The sequence below is a fragment of the Scyliorhinus canicula genome, chromosome 8 (assembly GCF_902713615.1).
Source record: "Scyliorhinus canicula chromosome 8, sScyCan1.1, whole genome shotgun sequence".
Lineage (NCBI taxonomy): Eukaryota > Metazoa > Chordata > Chondrichthyes > Carcharhiniformes > Scyliorhinidae > Scyliorhinus > Scyliorhinus canicula.
The window spans coordinates 40986456-41005586 of NC_052153.1; the positions used below are offsets into that span (position 1 = coordinate 40986456).

Genomic DNA, 19131 nt, shown 5'->3' on the forward strand with positions numbered 1-19131 from the left:
CCCAAACCCCAAAGTGAAACCCAGAGACCCAAACCCCAAAGTGAATCCCAGAGACCCAAACCCCACAGTGAAACCCAGAGACCCAAACCCCAGAGACTCAAACCCCAAAGTGAAACCCAGAGACCCAAACCCCAAAATGAAACCCAGAGACTCACAACCCAGAGACCCAAACCCCAAAGTGAAACCCAGAGACCCAAACCCCAAAGTGAAACCCAGAGACTCAAACCCCAAAGTTAAACCCAGAGACTCAAACCCCAAAGTGAAACCCAGAGACTCAAACCCCAAAGTGAAACCAAGAGGCTCAAACCCCAAAGTGAAAACCAGAGAATCAAGCCCCAAAGTGAAATCCAGAGACCCAAACTCCAAAGTGAAAACCAGAGAAGCAGAACCCAGTGTTAAAGCCAGACACTCACAACCCAGTGACCCAGACCCCAGAGTGAAACCCAGAGACCCTTAAACCAAGAGCAGGTTAGGTTGATTGGCCATGCTACATTGTATTTAGTGTCCAAAAAAAAAGTTGTGTAGGGTTACTGGGTTACAGGAATAGGGTGGCGATGTGGGCTTAAGGAGGGTGCTTTTTCCATGGGCCGGTGCAGACTCGATGGGTCGAAGGTCTCCTTCTGTACTGTAAATTCTATGATAAATTAAACAAATTCCATCTTTTGGTCCTGCATAGTGTCATTAATAATTCTCTCAATTGCAGGATTAGCGACACTAAATTAGTCCCATCAGTAGCATGAACAGTAGCTGAGAATATTATTTCTGGTCTATTATTTTAGGCATATTTGATACAAGGCTGCCCGAAGCATACAAACTTGTGGGTCTGCCTTTTATAGTCATTCAAGTTAGTGAGTGACAAACACCAGCGAAACACACAGGGATTCTAGGTTTCATAACAGAGAATGTCAAAGAGTATTAGCACGATTATGCTATGTTTCAGACCTCATAAGTCATTGAAGTGATCACAAATCGGGTTACCAATTGTGCGGAATGCTGAAGACAGGAAATAGAAGACTTCACATGCAACATTTGCTCAAGCATCGCAGCATATCTTAAATTTGTTTATTCCCTGTTATGAGCTCAGCGGAGAGCAGCAACATTTTTACTTATTTTTTTAAATCTGAAAAACAAAGTAACGTCCAGCTGTTCGCAGGGGTTACATTCCCACAAAATCTCAAATAAGGAACATATTTTTGAACAGGACTCAATTTGATAGGTTCCAGTCTTGCGCGTGCAGCACTGTCTGGGCAGTTATTCTATAGCAAATTGTGGCGCAATAGCTATATACGACAGATGGATGAGTTTTTAACCAATACACTGGTGTAGATTTCAAATTGAATAGAGCTGGTATTGCAGTTCTGGACACACTGATTCTAATATTTCCGGGTTAATCCCTTCATTTGGGCTGCCCTTCAGCAGAAACCATCCCACTCTTTGCATCGTTATGGCTGCTGCCTCTCCAGGGTAAGAAGAGAGAGGGAGTAGAAAGCACGGATGAGCAAACATTGTTCATGCAATGGGTGATGCATTGTTCATGCAATGGGTGATGCTGTGTTCAAAGTACAAAGCCTGGGTAAGGGAAAACACAAACCTGGAAGTCATAAAGGCGGAACTTACAGTATCTACTTAAACATGAAGCCACACGTTCACTCTTAAAGCCAAAGAATTATACTACACAAAATCCAAGAACATAAATGCCAAGAACTATTAAATAGTTGGCTATGGTCATGATATTCATTTTTTAAAATTTAAATTGAGAGTACCCAATTTCTTTTCCAATTAAGGGACAATTTAGCGTGGCCAATCCACCTAACCTGCACATCTTTGGATTGTGGAGGTGAGACCCACACAGACATGCAGAGAATGTGCGAACTCCACACGGACAGTGACCCAGGGTCGGGATCGAACCCGGGTCCTCAGCACCATAGGCAGCAGTGCTAACCACTGCGTTATCGTGTCGTGCCCAGTAATGATATTCAAAGCACAGTGAACATAACTCCTCTGAACCAAACTTCTTAACGTAAATTTTCTTTCACACCAATTTGGCCTACACCTCAAAAAACCTCGGCCAGGTACGTACAAGAATCTAGATGATTGATCATTTTGTCTGAGTACTGTTCCAAAGATTCGTAGAAGGGTTAAGGTTTCTTGGGCTTTCTACATGCTTCCAAAAAGGTTTCCCCTTCAAATTTCCTCCAACCATTCCATGGTTCTAGACTGCCAGTTTAACACTGACATCACTAGCATCTTAAGCATAGCCATCTCAAATCAGAACATTATTGGTTCTCATGTTCTTTAGGTTTTGAATCTTGCCAATAGGAACACACTCACTCTCTTTCCACAGCTTGGCTATCCCAAAGTCCAACTCATTGTTAGAGCTGTAAAGATATTTATCCTTTTAGCCAGCACACAGAATTTCAACTTCTGCTGAGATGTTCCTTGCAGTCAACTTGCTATAAACTAGACTGCTTGAAAGAGATGTTCCCTACAATAAACAACTTGTTTACTCTTCGCTTTTATGTCATGTAGCTCCCGGGCAGTTGCACCCATGATTAGTGCTGGAAGAAGTTATTTTTTTTTACCGGAAATTATCTTCCAGAGAGACCCAGTGGGGACCTCGATAAAATATATATTATAATAATAATCTTCATTGTCACAAGTAGGTTTACATTAATATATGTTTCTCCCCCCCTCCCAAAAAAAATCCTCATGGGCTATCACATTGTTTTTACAAATATGTAGGACCATAGAATGCATAGCACCTGCTTGAAATACTAGACTAACCAAAAGAGCATGTGAACAAACTTAAAAGTATTCATAAAATGGAGATTACAGTAGATCTTTTATTTTTATTCTGCAAATTAAGGAGACCTGCATTTTGCGACTATTGTAATTATTTGAATGCTGAAGTGATTGTAAAGGTGTAATTCCTTAATTATTCTACACTTTATTTTCTCAATAATTGTTCACAGCTATGAATTACAATTACTTGTTTAATTTGTATTGTCATAAAACTCTGCATTTGATGGCATGATGATTTCTCAATAAACCAATTATTTATTGCTATATTTCAGATTGAAAATAATTCCATGTATTTACTAGCTGAAAACCAATTATTGAATTTTAAAGAGACTGAGGCAACATTCCAGTGATTTGAAACTGCAGATGCAAGATGGCTGCAAATTTGCATCACTGTACATGATAAATTCCAAACCATTAAGTGGAGCCAACCTGTATAGAAAACTCCAGGAGAGACAAAAACCTTGAAAGAATAAGAATGGGATCATCACCTAATCCATTGACAGAATTTACAGATAACCATCTGTGTAGGGACAACACATTAATTATAAATACTTCAGATAATAAACTCTGACTAAGAAAGGAATTTATCCAACCATAATCTAATCAAGTTCAAACCAACATCAGGAATACATTAACCATGTACATATTTTGGAACTGCTCAGTTAATGAAAGAGGATCATAACAGCCAACTAACTGATTTAAGAAACTGCTTTCTCCAATCCAGACCAGGCCACCCTCCCTCTCCCATCCATCTTGCAAGCTCAGACCCGGTCTACTGTTTGACTGTTCACATGTCTCATAGACAGATTTTTAAAAACATCAACCAAACAGCTGCTGTCTCAGGAAAAAAGATATATCAGCCACAAACATGGGCAGCACAATAGCACAGTGGGGGCAGCACAGTGGTTACACACTGTTGCTTCACAGTTCCAGGTTTGATTCCCGGCTTGGGTCACTGTCTGTGCAGAGTCCGCACGTTCTCCCTGTGTCTGCATGGGTTTCCTCCTGGTGCTCCAGTTTCCTCCCATAGTCCAAAGATGTGCAAATTAGGTTGATTGGCCATGCTAAATTGCCCTTAGTGTCCAAAAAGGTTAGGTGGGGTTACAGCGATAGGGTGAAGGTATGGGCTTAGGTAGGGTGCTCTTTCCAAGGGTCGGTACATACACTTTATGGGCCGAATAGCCTCCTTCTGCACTGTACATTTTATAATCCTATGGTCATTTAACCACCTTGATGCCAACTCCTGAGGGACCAGTGAGCCAACCTAGAACCATCAAGTCAACAAGACCCAAAGATCGTGAACTTTTATCAGACTCCAAAAAGCCTATTTAATTCATCTTCTCACTCTTGACTCATTGACGTGTGTAAAAATGTTGGAGTGTTTTACTATTTTGCCGAAGTCAGATTAAGTACCAGACAAGGATGCCCACTATCCCCGTTGCTGTTCGCTCTAGCGATCGAGCCACTAGCAATTGCACTCAGAGCAGCAAAAAGCTGGAGGGGGATCCGAACGGGCGGCAGAGAGCACAGTCTCATTCTATGCAGATGACCTGCTCCTCTACATTTCGGACCCGCAAAGCAGCATGGACGGAAACATCGTGCTCCTGAAATAGTTTGGCACCTTCTCAGGCTACAAACGCAACATGAGCAAAAGCGAGATCTGCCCAGTACACCCGCAAGTTGGGGAGGGGGAGGGCAAGTACTAACCGGACAGCCGTTTAAACAGGCCCGACACAAATTCCGCTACCTGGGGATCCAAATAGCCCATGACTGGAAAGTGATCCACAAATGGAACCTCACCAGTCTGACAGAGGAAGTAAAAAAAATGGAACACACCCCCCACTCTCCCTCGCGGGGAGAACATACTGCCCTGGTACCTCTTCCTACTTAGATCCATACCAATCTACATCCCCAAGGCCTTTTTCAAAGCACTAGACAAACTAATCATGGTGTTCGTATGGGGGGGGGGGGGGGGGGGGGGGGGGAATGCTAGGATCCCAAAGAAGGTCCTACAAAAAACAAAATCCGGGTCGGGGGCTAGATCTCCTAAACCTACAATTCTTCCACTGGGTGGTGACGGCCGCCGAGTGAATAAGGGGATAGATCAAGGAGCCAGAAGCCGAGTGGGTACGTGTGGAAGAGGCCTCCTGCAAGGGGACCTCCTTCCGGGCCCTCGCCTCTGCGACACTTCCATCCCCACCCAAAAAACACTCCAACAGCCTGGTGGTGATAGCCACCCTCCAGTCCTGGAACCAATTACGACAGCAATTGGCCTGACCAAAATGTCGGACAAAGCTCCCATCTGCAACAACCATAGGTTCACACCAGCGCTGACTGACGCCGCTTCAAAAAGTGGGGACAGGACGGAGGGACACTGACAGTCAGGGACCTATGCACGGTTGGCAGGATCGCAACACTGGACGAACTGAGAGAGAAATTCCAGCTAGCCAGGGGGAACGAGCTAAGGTACCTGCAACTCAAAAACTTCCTAAGAAAGGAGACAAGGACGTACCCACAACCGCCACGGCAGACTTTACTGAAAGAGTTACTGGACGCAAGCATACTAGATAAAGGGAACTGTAGCAACATGTATGACCGAATGGTAGAAAGGGCCGACACCGTACTGGACACAACAAGAAATAAATGGGAGGAGGACCTGGGGATTGAAATAGGGTGCGAAGCACTGCAACTCCACCGCCACGTGCGCAAGGCTCAGTCTGATGCAACTAAAAGTGGTACATAGAGCCCACTTAACAAGAACTCGCATGAGTAGGTTCTTCCCGGGGGTAGAGGATAGGTGTGAACGGCGCCAAGGAGGCCCGGCCAACGACGCCCACATGTTCTGGTCTTGCTCCAGACTTGCAGGGTACTGGACAGCCTTCTTCGAGGCTGGGGATGAGGGTGGAGCCATGCCCGAAAGTGACGGTCTTCGGGTTATCAGACCAGCCAGATCTATTCCTGGGGAGGAGGGCAGACACACTTGCCTTTGCATCCCTGATCGCCCGCCATAGAATCCTGTTCGGCTGGCGGTCAGCAGCACCACCCAAAGCTGCAGACTGGCCGTCCGACCTATCGGAATCTCTCCAAATGGAGAAAATCAAATTCGCCATCCATGGGTCAGATAACGGCTTCCACAGAACGTGGGAGCCAGTGTAGCCACCTGGGGTGGCCACGTCCCGATTCCAAAATGGATACTCGCAAAGAGTACAGGGAAAAATGGACAGCACTAGAAAAACAAGCAGGTACAAGGTTTCCTGTGGATTGGAACTTGCAGAACCCAGACAGAACAGAAACTACAAGCCATTAGCATAGTAATGAGCTATCTCCGGGGACAAAAAGAAACATTTAAACAATCGGTGCCAGGACAGACTCCCCGGCGCCAGTGGAGACTAAAACAAAGGCAGGCCAACGGTTACGTAGAGCCCGCCCAACGATCGGGGAACGACCCCGTTATTGGAGAGAATTGATACAAACGATTGGGACATGGTCCAATTAATTGGGACCAAGTCCAGGGTCCACCCAGAAGGGCGCGAAACCCTTTGGGCTATAAAACAGAGTCCCCAAGGTCAGAACGCTCTCTTACTCTTACCCCTCTGCGTCACCTTCATCTTGGCATTTGGTTCTCAGCGACGAGAGGCCCAAGCACCAGCCAAGTAAGTCGAAGGTCAATGCACGCTACGAGATAGACGCTCCTAGCTACTATTCTATACCAGTTCGAAGCCAACAGTATCAGAACCGGACAACGGCCATTGTGTCTCTGACTGAGTGGGCACTCGAAGCTAAGTATAGGCTTTTAGTAGTAGTTGTAGTTTAGCGAGTAGAGTTTATGCATGAGTAATAATTGACTGTGTGTGTAAATAAATGTGCATTGATTTCAAACTTACTAACTGGTGTATCAAGTCATTGATCAGTATTCGGCTTTGAACCTTGTGGTGGTATCAGAAAGATACCTGGCGACTCTTGAGCAAAGGTAATTATAACAGAGTAAATTAAGGGAAAGCATAACAAGCAACACCATTCACCCAATTGTTCTGGGACCTGTTTGTGACCAACAGAGAATAGCCAAGTAGCCAGGAATCATGGGAAAGTAGCCAAGGCACAAGAGGGAGAGATAGACCCCCGGGGGGGGTAGTGAAATGATAGCCAGAAGGAGGGCACGGGAAACGATAACAAACTTGGCATCTACAGGAACAGAGAGCAATGAGAATCCAAGTGAAAGACGGGATGAACGGCTGAAGCACAGGTGACCGCGAGACGACAATGGCAGCAAAATCCATCCGGGAGAAGCAAGGTGACAACACCAACACCAGACCCATTCGAGTATTGCCCTCTGTAATTGTTTCTCCCGCACGCAAATGTATATCTACCTCCCCAGTCTCTTCTTCCTTGCCAATTGTACAGAGTTGCTGCTGATGAGCTGGTGCATAATACCTTATCAATTACTTTAGTCTATTGTTTATTTCTTTTTTATTATTACTTTTCTTTTTTTGGTATGTTTGTGTGTGCCCTTCTCTTATATATATCTTCTGAGTACATAGCGGTAAATATACTTTGTTTAAAAACCCAATAAAAAATATTTATTAAAAAAATGAATATTTACTTCTTATAGGTCGTGAGGTTTCCCACCTCTGCTACCCTCCCAGGTAGTGCATTCCAGACTCCCAACGCCTTCTGGGTGAAAAAATGTTTCCTCAAATCCCCTCTAAATCTCCTGCCCCACACCTCCTTGTTATTAACCATTCAACTAAGGGGAATAGCTGCTTCCTATTCACCTTGTCCATAATCCTCATAATTTTTTACACCTCAATCAGGTTTCCCCCTCAGCCTTTTCTGCTCTAAAGATTAGAACTGGAGCCTATTCAGCTTCTCTCCATAGCTCCACCCTGTTGTGGGCTCCATTTTGCTTTACCTGGATGGCTTGGATGCATAGTGTTGAATAAAGAACACAAAGCTTTATTAACAAACAAAACTATGAATTTATTACGCTAACAACTAAGATTCAATCACATTCTTAAAGTAGAAACTTTATCTTTTAAAATAGGCTAGCTCTAACTAGCAGACTTTCTCAAGTACAACTGCTCTCTCTCTCATGCCTCACTATCCTATCCCAGAATACCCCATGTCACATGATACATATGTGACTGTTCTGTGGTTCCCTCTAGTCGTAAGAAGAATTATCATTAACTTGTTAACTATTTACATTACAGTCAATATAGATATCATTACACACCCCAGGAAATAGCCTGGCGCATCTTCTCTATACCCCCTTCAGTGTTATCACATACTTCTGTAAGGCCCTTCCTGTTCATTCTCTCATTACCCCTTTCTTTATTTTTGCTGTTATCATTCTGATCCGTGGATACTTAATGGACATATATCTTTAAGTCGAGCGGTAAAGCAAGGAATTCAAAAGTTACAAAAGAGAACATGTGTTAGCCGTCAAACAACAGAAATCAGACTTTTCGGCACCCAAGAGATTGGTGGAACCCGGTTCAATTGGTTGGCTGGTGGCCAATTAAATGCCCGGTACAAGCAGTGATTGAGATGATTGCCTCAGTGGGATAATTTTCAGAGAGCCAGGGAGGCAGTTGGAGACCTGGGGCAAGATTCTCCATCCCGAGACGCCCGAATGTGTTCCCCAATGGAACAGAGAATCGGGCTTCAGTGGAAAATCAGGATCGGCGCCAGGCACCGATCAGAACGCAATGCTCCTACCCTACCCCCCCCCCCCCCCCCCCCCCCCCTTAGTGGCTTGAACAAAGTCTTAATAACCCATTTGCATCTATTTAATAAGCCTGGAACCTTATGCTCTGACCTCCCTTGATTCTCCAGTTCCCGCCGCCGGGAATCACGTGGGCATGGATAACTTGTGGTCTCAGCAATCGTGAACCTGACATGGTTGATCTCACTTGGGGCATTTCCCCCTTGACCCACAACAAGGTCCACCACACCAGTGCCACGCTGATAGAGTCGGAGGGCCACCCCCCCCACTCTCTCGCCCTCAACAATGCACTGCCTGCCCACGCCTCCTCTTGCAGAGGGAATTAGGTAAACACTTTCCAGTGCTTTGCACCAAATCTAGCACAAAGGATGATGGTTGTGGTTGTTGGAGGTTAATCATCTCAACCTCAAGACATCATTGCAGGAGTTCTTCTGGTCAGTCGGGACATTGAAAAGCAGGCGAGGGACCGCTGATTTAAAAGCCCGGGACAGGAGCCAGTGATTTAAAAGCGAGAGAGGAGCCGGAGATTTAAAAGCACAGGAGAGGAGCCGGAGATTTAAAAGTGTGGGAGAGGAGTCAGAGATTTAAGAGCGCGGGAGAGGAGCCACCTCCTCTAAACTAAGGGGTTGAGTGAAGATCAGGTAAACTCTTTCCTACTTTTTCTTCTTTTATCCGCAAGTTATCTAGAGGGGATGGCAGGGAAGGCAGTGCAATGTTCCTCCTGCAGAATGTCTGAGGAGAGGGACACTGTCAGTGTCCCTGCTGATTTCGCCTGTGGGAAGTGCAACCATCTCCAGCTCCTCAGAAACAGTGTTAGGGAACTGGAGCTGGAGTTAGATGAACTTCAGATCATTCGGGAGGCAGAGGTGGTCATAGATAGAAGCTTCAGGGATGTAGTTACTCCGAAGAATGAAGACAGATGGGTGACGGTGAGAGGGGCAGGGATCCCCTGTGGTCGTTCCACTTAGTAAAAAGTATACCGCTTTAGATACTAGTGGGGGGGACAACTTACCAGGGGTAAGCCATGGGGTACAGGTCTCTGGCACAGAGTCTGTCCCTGCTGCTCAGAAGGGAAGGGGGGGGGGGGGAGGGGGAAGAAGAGTAGAGCATTAGTCATTGGGGACTCCATAGTTAGGGGGACAGATAGGAGATTCCGTGGGAACGAGAGACTCATGGTTGGTGTGTTGCCTCCCAGGTGCCAGGGTCCATGATGTCTCGTATCATGTTTTCGGGATCCTTAAGGAGGAGGAGGAGCATCCCCAAGTCGTGGTCCACATAGGCACCAACGACATAGGTAGGAAAAGGGATGGGGATGTAAGGCAGGTATTCAGGGAGCTAGGGAGGAATCTTAGAGCTAGAACAAAGAGTTATTATCTCTGGGTTGTTACCCGTTCCACGTGCTAGTGAGATGAGGAATAGGGTGAGAGAACAGGTGAACACGTCGCGACAGGGATGGTGCAGGAGAGAGGGATTTAGATACCAGGATAATTGGGGCTCATTCTGGGTAGGTGGGACCTCTACAAACGGGATGGTTGACACCTGATACCAATATCCTGAGGGGGAAATTTGCTAATGCTCTTCGGGAGGGTTTGAACTAATTCAGCAGGGAGTTGGGAACCTGAATTGTAGCTCCAGTGTACAGGTGGATGAGAGTAGTGAGGTCATGAGTAAGGTTTCAAGATCGCAGGAGTGTACCGGCAGGCAGGAAGGTGGTTTGAAGTGTCTCTACTTCAACGCCAGGAGTATCCGGAATATGGTGGGTGAACTTGCAGCATGGATTAGTGCCTGGTACTTCGATGCTGTGGCCATTTCGGAGACATTGATAGAGCAGAGACAGGAATAGTTGTTTCAAGTTCCGTGGTTTAGATATTTCAGTAAGCTCAGGGAAGGTAGTAAAAAAGGGGGAGGTGTGGCATTGTTAGTCAAGGACAGTATTACGGTGGCAGAAAGGACGTTTGTTGAGGACTCGTCTTCTGAGGTAGCATGGGCTGAGGTTAGGAACAGGAAAGGAGAGGTCACCCTTTTGGGGGTCTTCTGTAGGCCTCCAAAAAGTTCCAGAGATGTAGAGGAAAGGATTGCAAAGATGATTCTGGATAGAAGCAAAAGTAACAGGGTAGTTGTTATGGGGACTTTAACTTTCCAAATATTGACTGGAAACGCTATAGTTCGAGTATTTTGGATGGGTCAGTTTATGTCCAATGTGTGCAGGAGGGTTTCCTGACACAGTATGTAGTTAGGCCAACAAGAGGCGAGGCCACATTGGATTTGGTACTGGGTAATGAACCAAGCCAGGTGTTAGATTTGGAGGTAGGTGAGCATTTTGGTGATAGGGACCACAATTCGGTTACGTTTACTTTAAAGATGGAAAGGGATAGGTATATACCGCAGGGCAAGAGTTATAGCTGGGGAAAGGCAATTATGATGCGATTAGGCAAGACTTAGGATGCATAGGATGGGCACAATTGAAATGTGGAGCTTGTTCAAAGAACAGCTACTGCGTGTCCTTGATAACTATGTACCTGTCAGGCAGTGAGGAAGTGGTTGACCGAGGGAACCGTGGTTTACTAACGTAGTTGGATCACTTGTCAAGAGGAAGAAGGAGACTTATGTAAAGATGAGACGTGAAGGTTCAGTTAGGGCACTTGAGAGTTACATGTTAGCCAGGAAGGACCTAAAGAGAGAGCTAAGAAGAGCCAGGAGGGGACATGAGAAGTCCTTGGCAGGTAGGATCAAGGAAAACCCTAAAGCTTTCTATAGGTATGTCAGGAATAAAATAATGACTAGGTTAAGAGTAGGGCCAGTCAAGGACAGTAGTGGAAAATTGTGCGTCGAGTCCGAGGAGATAGGAAAGGCGCTAAATGATTATTTTTCATCAGTATTCACACAGGAAAAAGACAATGTTGTCGAGAATACTGAGATACAGGTTACTAGACTAGACGGGATTAAGGTCCATAAGGAGGAGGTGTTAGCAATTCTGGAAAGTGTGAAAATTGACAAGTCCCCTGGGCCGGATGGGATTTATCCTAGGATTCTCTGAGAAGCCAGGGAGGAGTTTGCAGAGCCTTTGGCTTTGATCTTTATGTCGTCATTGTCCACAGGAATAGCGCCAGAAGACTGGAGGATAGCAAATGTTGTCCCCTTGTTCGAAAAGGGGAGTAGAGACAACCCCGGTAACTATAGACCAGTGAGCCATACTTCTGTAGTGGGCAAATTCTTGGAAAGGATTATAAGAGATAGGATTTATAATCATCTAGAAAGGAATAATTTGATTAGGGATAGTTAACACGGTTTTGTGAAGGGTAGGTCACACAAACCTTGTTGAGTTCTTTGAGAAGGTGACCAAACAGGTTTACGAGGGTAAAGCAGTTGATATGGTGTATATGGATTTCAGTAAAGCGTTTGATATGATTCCTCACGATAGGCTATTGCAGAAAATACGGGGACATGGGATTGAGGGTGATTTAGCGGTTTGGATCAGAAATTGGCTAGCTGTAAGAAGAGAGGATGGTGGTTGATGGGAAATGTTCAGCCTGGAGTTCAGTTACTAGTGGTGTACCACAAGGATCTGTTTTGGGGCCACTGCTCTTTGTTATTTTTATAAATGACCTGGAGGAGGGTGTAGAAGGATGGGTGAATAAATTTGCGGATGACACTAAAGTTGGTGGAGCTGTGGACAGTGCGGTAGGATGTTGCAGGTTACAGAGGGACATAGATAAGCTGCAGAGCTGGGCTGAGAAGTGGCAGATGGAGTTTAATGCAGAAAAGTGTGAGGTGATTCATTTTGGAAGGAGTAACAGGAATACAGAGTACTGGGCTAATGGTAAGATTCTTGGTAGTGTGGATGAGCAGAGAGATCTCGGTGTCCATGTCCATAGATCCCTGAAAGTTGCCACCCAGGTTGATAGGGTTGTTAAGAAGGCGTACGGTGTGTTAGCTTTTCTTGGTAGAGGGATTGAGTTTCGAAGCCAAGAGGTCATGTTGCAGCTGTACAAAACTCTGGTGCAGCCGTATTTGGAGTATTGCGTGCAGTTCTGGTCGCCGCATTATAGGAAGGATGTGGAAGCATTGGAAAGTGTGTAGAGGAGATTTACCAGGATGTTGCCTGGTATGGAGGGAAGATCTTATGAGGAAAGGCTGAGGGACTTGAGGCTGTTTTCGTTAGAGAGAAGGTTAAGAGGTGACTTAATAGAGGCATACAAGATGATCAGAGGATTAGATAGGGGGACAGTGAGAGCCTTTTTCCTCGGATGGTGATGGCTAGCACGAGGGGACATAGCTTTAAATTGAGGGGAGATAGATATAGGACAGATGTCAGAGGTAGGTTCTTTACTCCGAGAGTAGTAAGGACGTGGAATGCCCTGCCTGCAACAGTAGCTGACTCGTCAACATTAAGGGCATTTAAATGGTCACTGGATAAACATTTGGATGATAATGGAAGTGTAGATGGGCTTTAGATTGGTTTCACAGGTCGGCGCAACATCGAGGGCCGAAGGGCCTGTACTGCGCTGTAATGTTCTATTCTATTGTCTATAGTCTCTTAGGCAGAACCATCTTCAGCTGCTTCAACAATTACCTTCACGCCATCATAAAGTAAGAACTGGGGTCAATGATCATTTCCATTCACAATTTCCTCAGATAATAAAGCAGTTTTTGTCCACATGCAACAGGGCCTGGACAAAATTCCAGTGTGAATTGATAAGTGGCAAGTAAGATTCATGTCACATAAGTGCCAGAAAATGGCCTTCTCCAATAAGGGAAAGTCTAACCTATTCTATTATCATGGAATCATCCACCACCAACATCCATGGGTCATCATTAACCAGAAATAGCCATATATATAGGTATATTGTGGTTATAAAAGCAGGTCAGAAACTGGGAATTTTGTGGGGAGTAACTCACCTCCTGATACCCAAAGCCTGTCCACCATCTACAAGGAACAAATCACGAGTGTGATGGAATAATCTCCACTTTTCTGGATGAGTGCAGCTCCAACAACACGCACAGAAGCTTGACATAATTCAGGACAAAGCAGCCCATTTTCTACCACCCATCCACCACTTTAAACATCTATCCATCCACCAATGGCACACCGTGTTTACAGTTTACCAATTAGAAGATGCACGGCAGCAGTTCTCCAAGACTTCTTTGACAGACCTTCCCTGCACATGGTCATGACTTGGAAATTGATCAGCATTTTTCTTCACTGATCACAGAATCATAAAAATCATAGAATTTACAGTGCAGAAGGATGCCATTCGGCCCATCGAGTCTGCACTGGCCCTTGCAACGAGCATCCTACTTAAGCCCACACCCCATCGCCATAACGCAGCAACCTCACCCAATCTGTTTTTTGGACACCAAGGGCAATTTAGCATGGCCAATCCACATAACCTGCACATCTTTGGATTGTGGGAGGAAACCGGAGCACCCAGAGGGCCAAAATCTTGGAATCCATCCCGAACAAGGCTGGCAGAGTATTTTTACTACAAGGATCAAATTGCAGTGGTTCAAGAAGGTGGTCCACTATGCCAGCGATATCTATATCCCAGGAATGAATAATAAAACATGTTACATGTCAAGAAGAGGCAATGATACAAGATTAAATAAATTGAGCGGCTTTGCTAAAATATAGGTGCTATATGGTCTCAGGTGCTAAATGGCATGCCATCATTCAGAGAAACTTAATTGACTGGCATTGGTGAGCCAGATATCGGTAAAATAACAATACAAATCAGAATATACTTTATGTAGATATACAGAATACAGATCCCAGGCCAGGGAAGGTTCATATTCATTTCAAATGTGTCCTGAATATACAGATTACCCCTAAAACATGGATGCTTGAGATCCTTTCTCCAATTACAGGATTTAACGACAGTGCTTCCATTCATCTCAATATTTTGCACAAATTAGTTGTACTTTCCTGCAAGCTGTGCACATCAAGTCAAGCACAATTATTATTGTGATGAAACACAATCTGACTAGGAACGAAAATATGGAAACATTACTGGCCTCTTACTCACATTGCATTCTTGTCGTAAATACAAGATACTCATTAGTAATTTTGAAATCAGAATTACCACATAAAAGCAACCCACAAAATTTAAGTCTACAAAATTATGAGAGGTATGGACAGGATGGATAGCAACAAGCTTTTCCCAAGAGTGGGGGTGTCAGTTACAAGGGGTCACGATTTCAAGGTGAGAGGGGGAAAGTTTAAGGGAGATGTGCGTGGAAAGTTTTTTACGCAGAGGGTGGTGGGTGCTTGGAACGCTTTACCAGCGGAGGTGGTAGAGGCGGGCACGATAACATCATTTAAGAAGCATCTAGACAGGTATATGAATGGGCGGGAAGTAGACCTTGGAAAATAGGAGACAGGTTTAGATAAAGGATCTGGATCGGCGCAGGCTGGGAGGGCCGAAGGGCCTGTTCCTGTGCTGTAATTTTCTTTGTTCTTTGTTCACCGCGGCACAGTGGTTAGCACTGCTGCCGCACAGCTCCAGGGTCCCAGGTTCAATTCCGGCCTCAGGTGACTGTGTGGAGTTTGCACTTTCTCTCCTTGTCTTTGTGGGTTTCCTCCGGGTGCTCTGGTTTCTTCCCAGTCCAAAGATGTGCAGGTCAGGTGGATTGGCCATGCTAAATTGCCCCTTGGTGTCCAAAAGATTAGGTAGGGTTACTAGGTTACTGGGATAGGGTGGAAGCTTGAGCTTGGGGAGGGTGCTCTTTCCAGGGGCTGGTGCCGACTCGATGGACCAAAAAGCCTTCTTCTGCACTGTAAATCTTATGATTCACAGGCAGATAATATGCAGTAACTCTACTGATGTTGCCTATAGTGACTGGTGAAATCTCAACAGCAAAGTATTAGACTACAATATCCATTTTTAAATGTATATACATAAATAAACAGGGGATCCAAAATACTACTGGAAATTTAAATATTCAAATGAAAAAAAAGTTACCTGTCGGTTTCTGCTTCTGTCCTCTCTTTGTTTTCTTTTTGTTTTGAGTTTGCGGTTTTGTAAATAAAGGTAGCTTTGATCTTTTATCATAAGTATATGGCTGGGGAAAATCTGCTGAACTTTCAGGTTCTGAGTTTCTCCCAGGAGAAGTTGCATCTTGTTCAGAGAGATGGGACTTTTCAGTTCTGTTTCCGTCATCCTCAATACAGAAATCTTCTTGTAATTCCTCTTGCACTTTAGCTCTGCCAGGTTTACCTCCACAGTTTTTTCTTGGTCTTCCTCGAGTTTTTCTTCCTGTTTGCCTGGGAGCCAAATGTTTAGGGTGAGATGATGGCAAATTTACTGAACGTCCAGATTCTAGGAACTTCTTACAAGTAATTACACTTTCCTCAGACAGTCTGGACTTTTTGGTTCCGTTTTCATTATCAACATGGAAATTTTCTCCTAAAATTTCCTCTTTCCCTTCAGCTTCTACAGACTCAACCACAATGTTTTTTCTTGGTCTACCTCGTTTTTTTTCTCCTATTTTTTTTTGTTTGGTAGATAACAAGCGTTTGGAGTGCAATAAGGATTCATTTTGTATTTCTTCTTCCTCTTTCTCAGTGCCGCTAACAGTTTTATTATATTTTAACAGATGTGTAGATTTTCTTCCACACCTTTCTGGTTGATTTTCAATTTTTGACCAATAATTGTTGTTCATAGACAACTTTTTTAATGGAATGATAACTTCTTTTCTTGTTAATTCTGTCTTCTGTGCTCTTTCTTTCGCTTTTGCTTTCTTTGCAGCCAAGACAGATTTCTTTTCCTGTTCAGCTGGGTCCTGAATTATCGCTTTCTTTGGGATTGCAATCCAATCCTCAAAACAGAAGCTCTCTTCCTCCAATTCAAACTCAAACTCATGGTTAAGTGTTGGAGGAATTTGAATATCTTCTTTTGGGTGTGGTAATGCAGAAACAGCTGGCCTGTGGAAGAAAGGTATTTTAAAAAAGTTATCAGTTCAACTTTAGGCTAAGAATTGCTGTTAGCATATTACCAAAGTAAATTCGTAATAGCGCCCAATCAAGTTGGGAATATGATAGAAATCTAGTTTTAATATGTAATAAGTTTAAAAGGAAGAAATGATTTAGGATCAAAATGGCTTCTCTAAGGTCACAAACAAACAGGCAGTGAAAACTGCTGAATAGCATGAGAATGATCAGATTAAAACTCCAGACAGACACATTCGTCAGTATATGAATCTGGGCAAAGTTCCTAGTTCAGTGGTCATGAGAACTGATAAAACGTGTTGAGAATGAGATGTTGCAGTCACCCCATACTAAAAATCTGACGGACAGCCATTTCTATCGAATAAAATGACCTATAATTATTATGACCCAATCACAGACAGAAAGGGGCAGAACACCTTAAAAATAGGTGCCGATTTTGAGCAAATTATTCCGGAATGATCTTTACTTCCTGTCTTTAACTGTTTCCTGCGCTTTGCTCTGAAGCTGCCACTTGTCTATATTCAACTTCTCTGTATCGTACATTTTAATTTGGAGAAATCAACAAGGCAAAGTTCCTAGTTCAGTGGTCATGAGAACTGATAAAATGCTCTCGAATCATCAACTTTCAAATTGCTGTGGGAGTTTTTTTTAATATGTTGGATGCCCAATGTCCTTATTGCCAACTAAAGAATAGTTCATTTGTTACATTAATCAGTTAAGTGGGACAGACAGGAATATGGTTATGGTTGTTGGAGGCTAATCATTTCAGCTCCAGGACATTGCTGGAGGAGTTCCTCAATTAGTGTCCTAGTCCAAGCATTATCAGCTGCTTCATCAATAATCTTTCCTTTATCATAAGGCCAGAATTGAAAGGGTCACTGATGATTGCACAATGTTCAGCATCATTCATGACTCCTCAGCTCCTGAAGCACCTCTGCCACATGCAGCAAGGACTGCACAGCATTCAGGGTAGAGCTGATAAATGGCAAGTAATATTCACACAACACAAATGCCAGGAAATGACCATCTCCAACAAGAGAGAATCCAACTATCTCTCCTTGACATTCAAAGGAATGACTATTGCTGAATCCCCACCATCAAAAACCTGGGGATTACCATTGATCAGAAACTGAACTGGACCAGCCGTATAAATACTCTGTCCACAAGAGTAGGTCCGAGGTTTGGTTTTGGAGCAAGTAACTCACCTCCTGACTTCCTAAAGCCCGATCACCACCTGCAAGGTACAAGTTAGGTCGGTAATGAACTATTCTCTCCTTGCCTGGATGAGTGTGACTCCCAACAATATTTAAGAAACTCAACATCATCCAGGGCAAAGCAGTCTGCTTGATTGGCACCCCATCCATAACTCCAACATCCAGTCCCTCTACCAATGATGCATAGTGGTGAGTTTAAGAAAATGTGGGGGATATTTGTGACCGTGTTTCAGAAGCTGTTCATCGCGCGGGGGGGGAAGAATCTGTACAAACTGTATAGTTGATTGTTGGGAAGAAAGTTTCCTGGGGTGTTTATTTGCTGTAACCTACTTTGATACAAGTTTCAATAAAATGCGTTTAACAAAATAAACAATAAAACAATGCATATGACAGCAATGTGTACCCCTTACAACATGGATTGGAACAATTGACCAAGGCACCTCTTGACACACCTTCCAAACTGTGACGTCTACCACCTAGAAGGACAAGGTGCATGGGAACACAAGTTCCCCTCTAAGCCACACCCCATTCAAACTTGTATTTAATATCGCTGATCCTTCACTGTCGCTGACTAAAAGTCCTGAATATGTCCATACCTACACTACAGGCAAAGATTCAAGAAGGCAGCTGACCATCTTCTCAAGGTCAATTACGGATGCCCTAGCCAGAAATGTCCACATCCCATGAAATATTTTTTAAAGAGCCAATGAGTTCCAAATTCCCACCACCTTCTGGATGAAAGAAGTTCTCAATTTCCCCTCTAACACTTCTGCTGATTACTTGAAATCTTCACTGCCTGGTCATTCACTTGTCTGTTAAGGGAAATTGATATTCCTATGCACTATCTAGGTCTCTCCTAATTCTACACATCTCAATTAAATCATCTCTGTATTCAAAAGAAAACAACCTCAACCCATCCAATTTTCCCTCATAACTAAAAGTCTCAGTTCCTGGTCCCATTCTTGTAAATCTCCTCTCTAGTGCAATTCTTCCTGAAATGCAGCAACCAGATCAGTACGCATTATTCCAGCTGTGGCCAAATGAGCGTTCTGTACAGTTTCAGCACAACTTCCTGCACTGATATTCTATCTCTCATGTAAATAATGGAAAGTATCCTGTGTGCCTTCTGAACCATCTTATCTACCTATCCCGCTCCCTTCAGGGATCTTTCGATGTACAGTTTGTTACACTACATTTCTCCGTATACTGCCATGCATACCTTGTTTACCCCCATCTCCACAATGCATTACCTCAAACTTCTCCAGGTTCAATTCCATTCCTTCCACCAACTGACCAGTCCGTTGATATCTAACTACAGTCTATCACTTTCTTCCTCTCCATCAACCACACAAATATTTTTTCTTAATCATGCGGCGTACATTTAAGTCCCCATCACTACGATACACCACAAAAACAAGGGGCCTAGTACTGAGCACTGAACCTCACTG

General features: G+C 44.1%; 1 protein-coding gene across 2 annotated transcripts in view; it reads right to left on the reverse strand.

Annotated features, from left to right (window-relative positions):
• The window catches only part of LOC119970187, a 143989-nt gene that overhangs the window by 36387 nt on the left and 88471 nt on the right, over positions 1–19131 (reverse strand). For both annotated transcript variants that reach the window (XM_038804407.1, XM_038804404.1), the window contains one exon: positions 15484–16445. In XM_038804407.1, coding sequence (XP_038660335.1) covers positions 15484–16445 — 962 coding nt within the window. The remainder of the gene's footprint in view (positions 1–15483; positions 16446–19131) is intronic.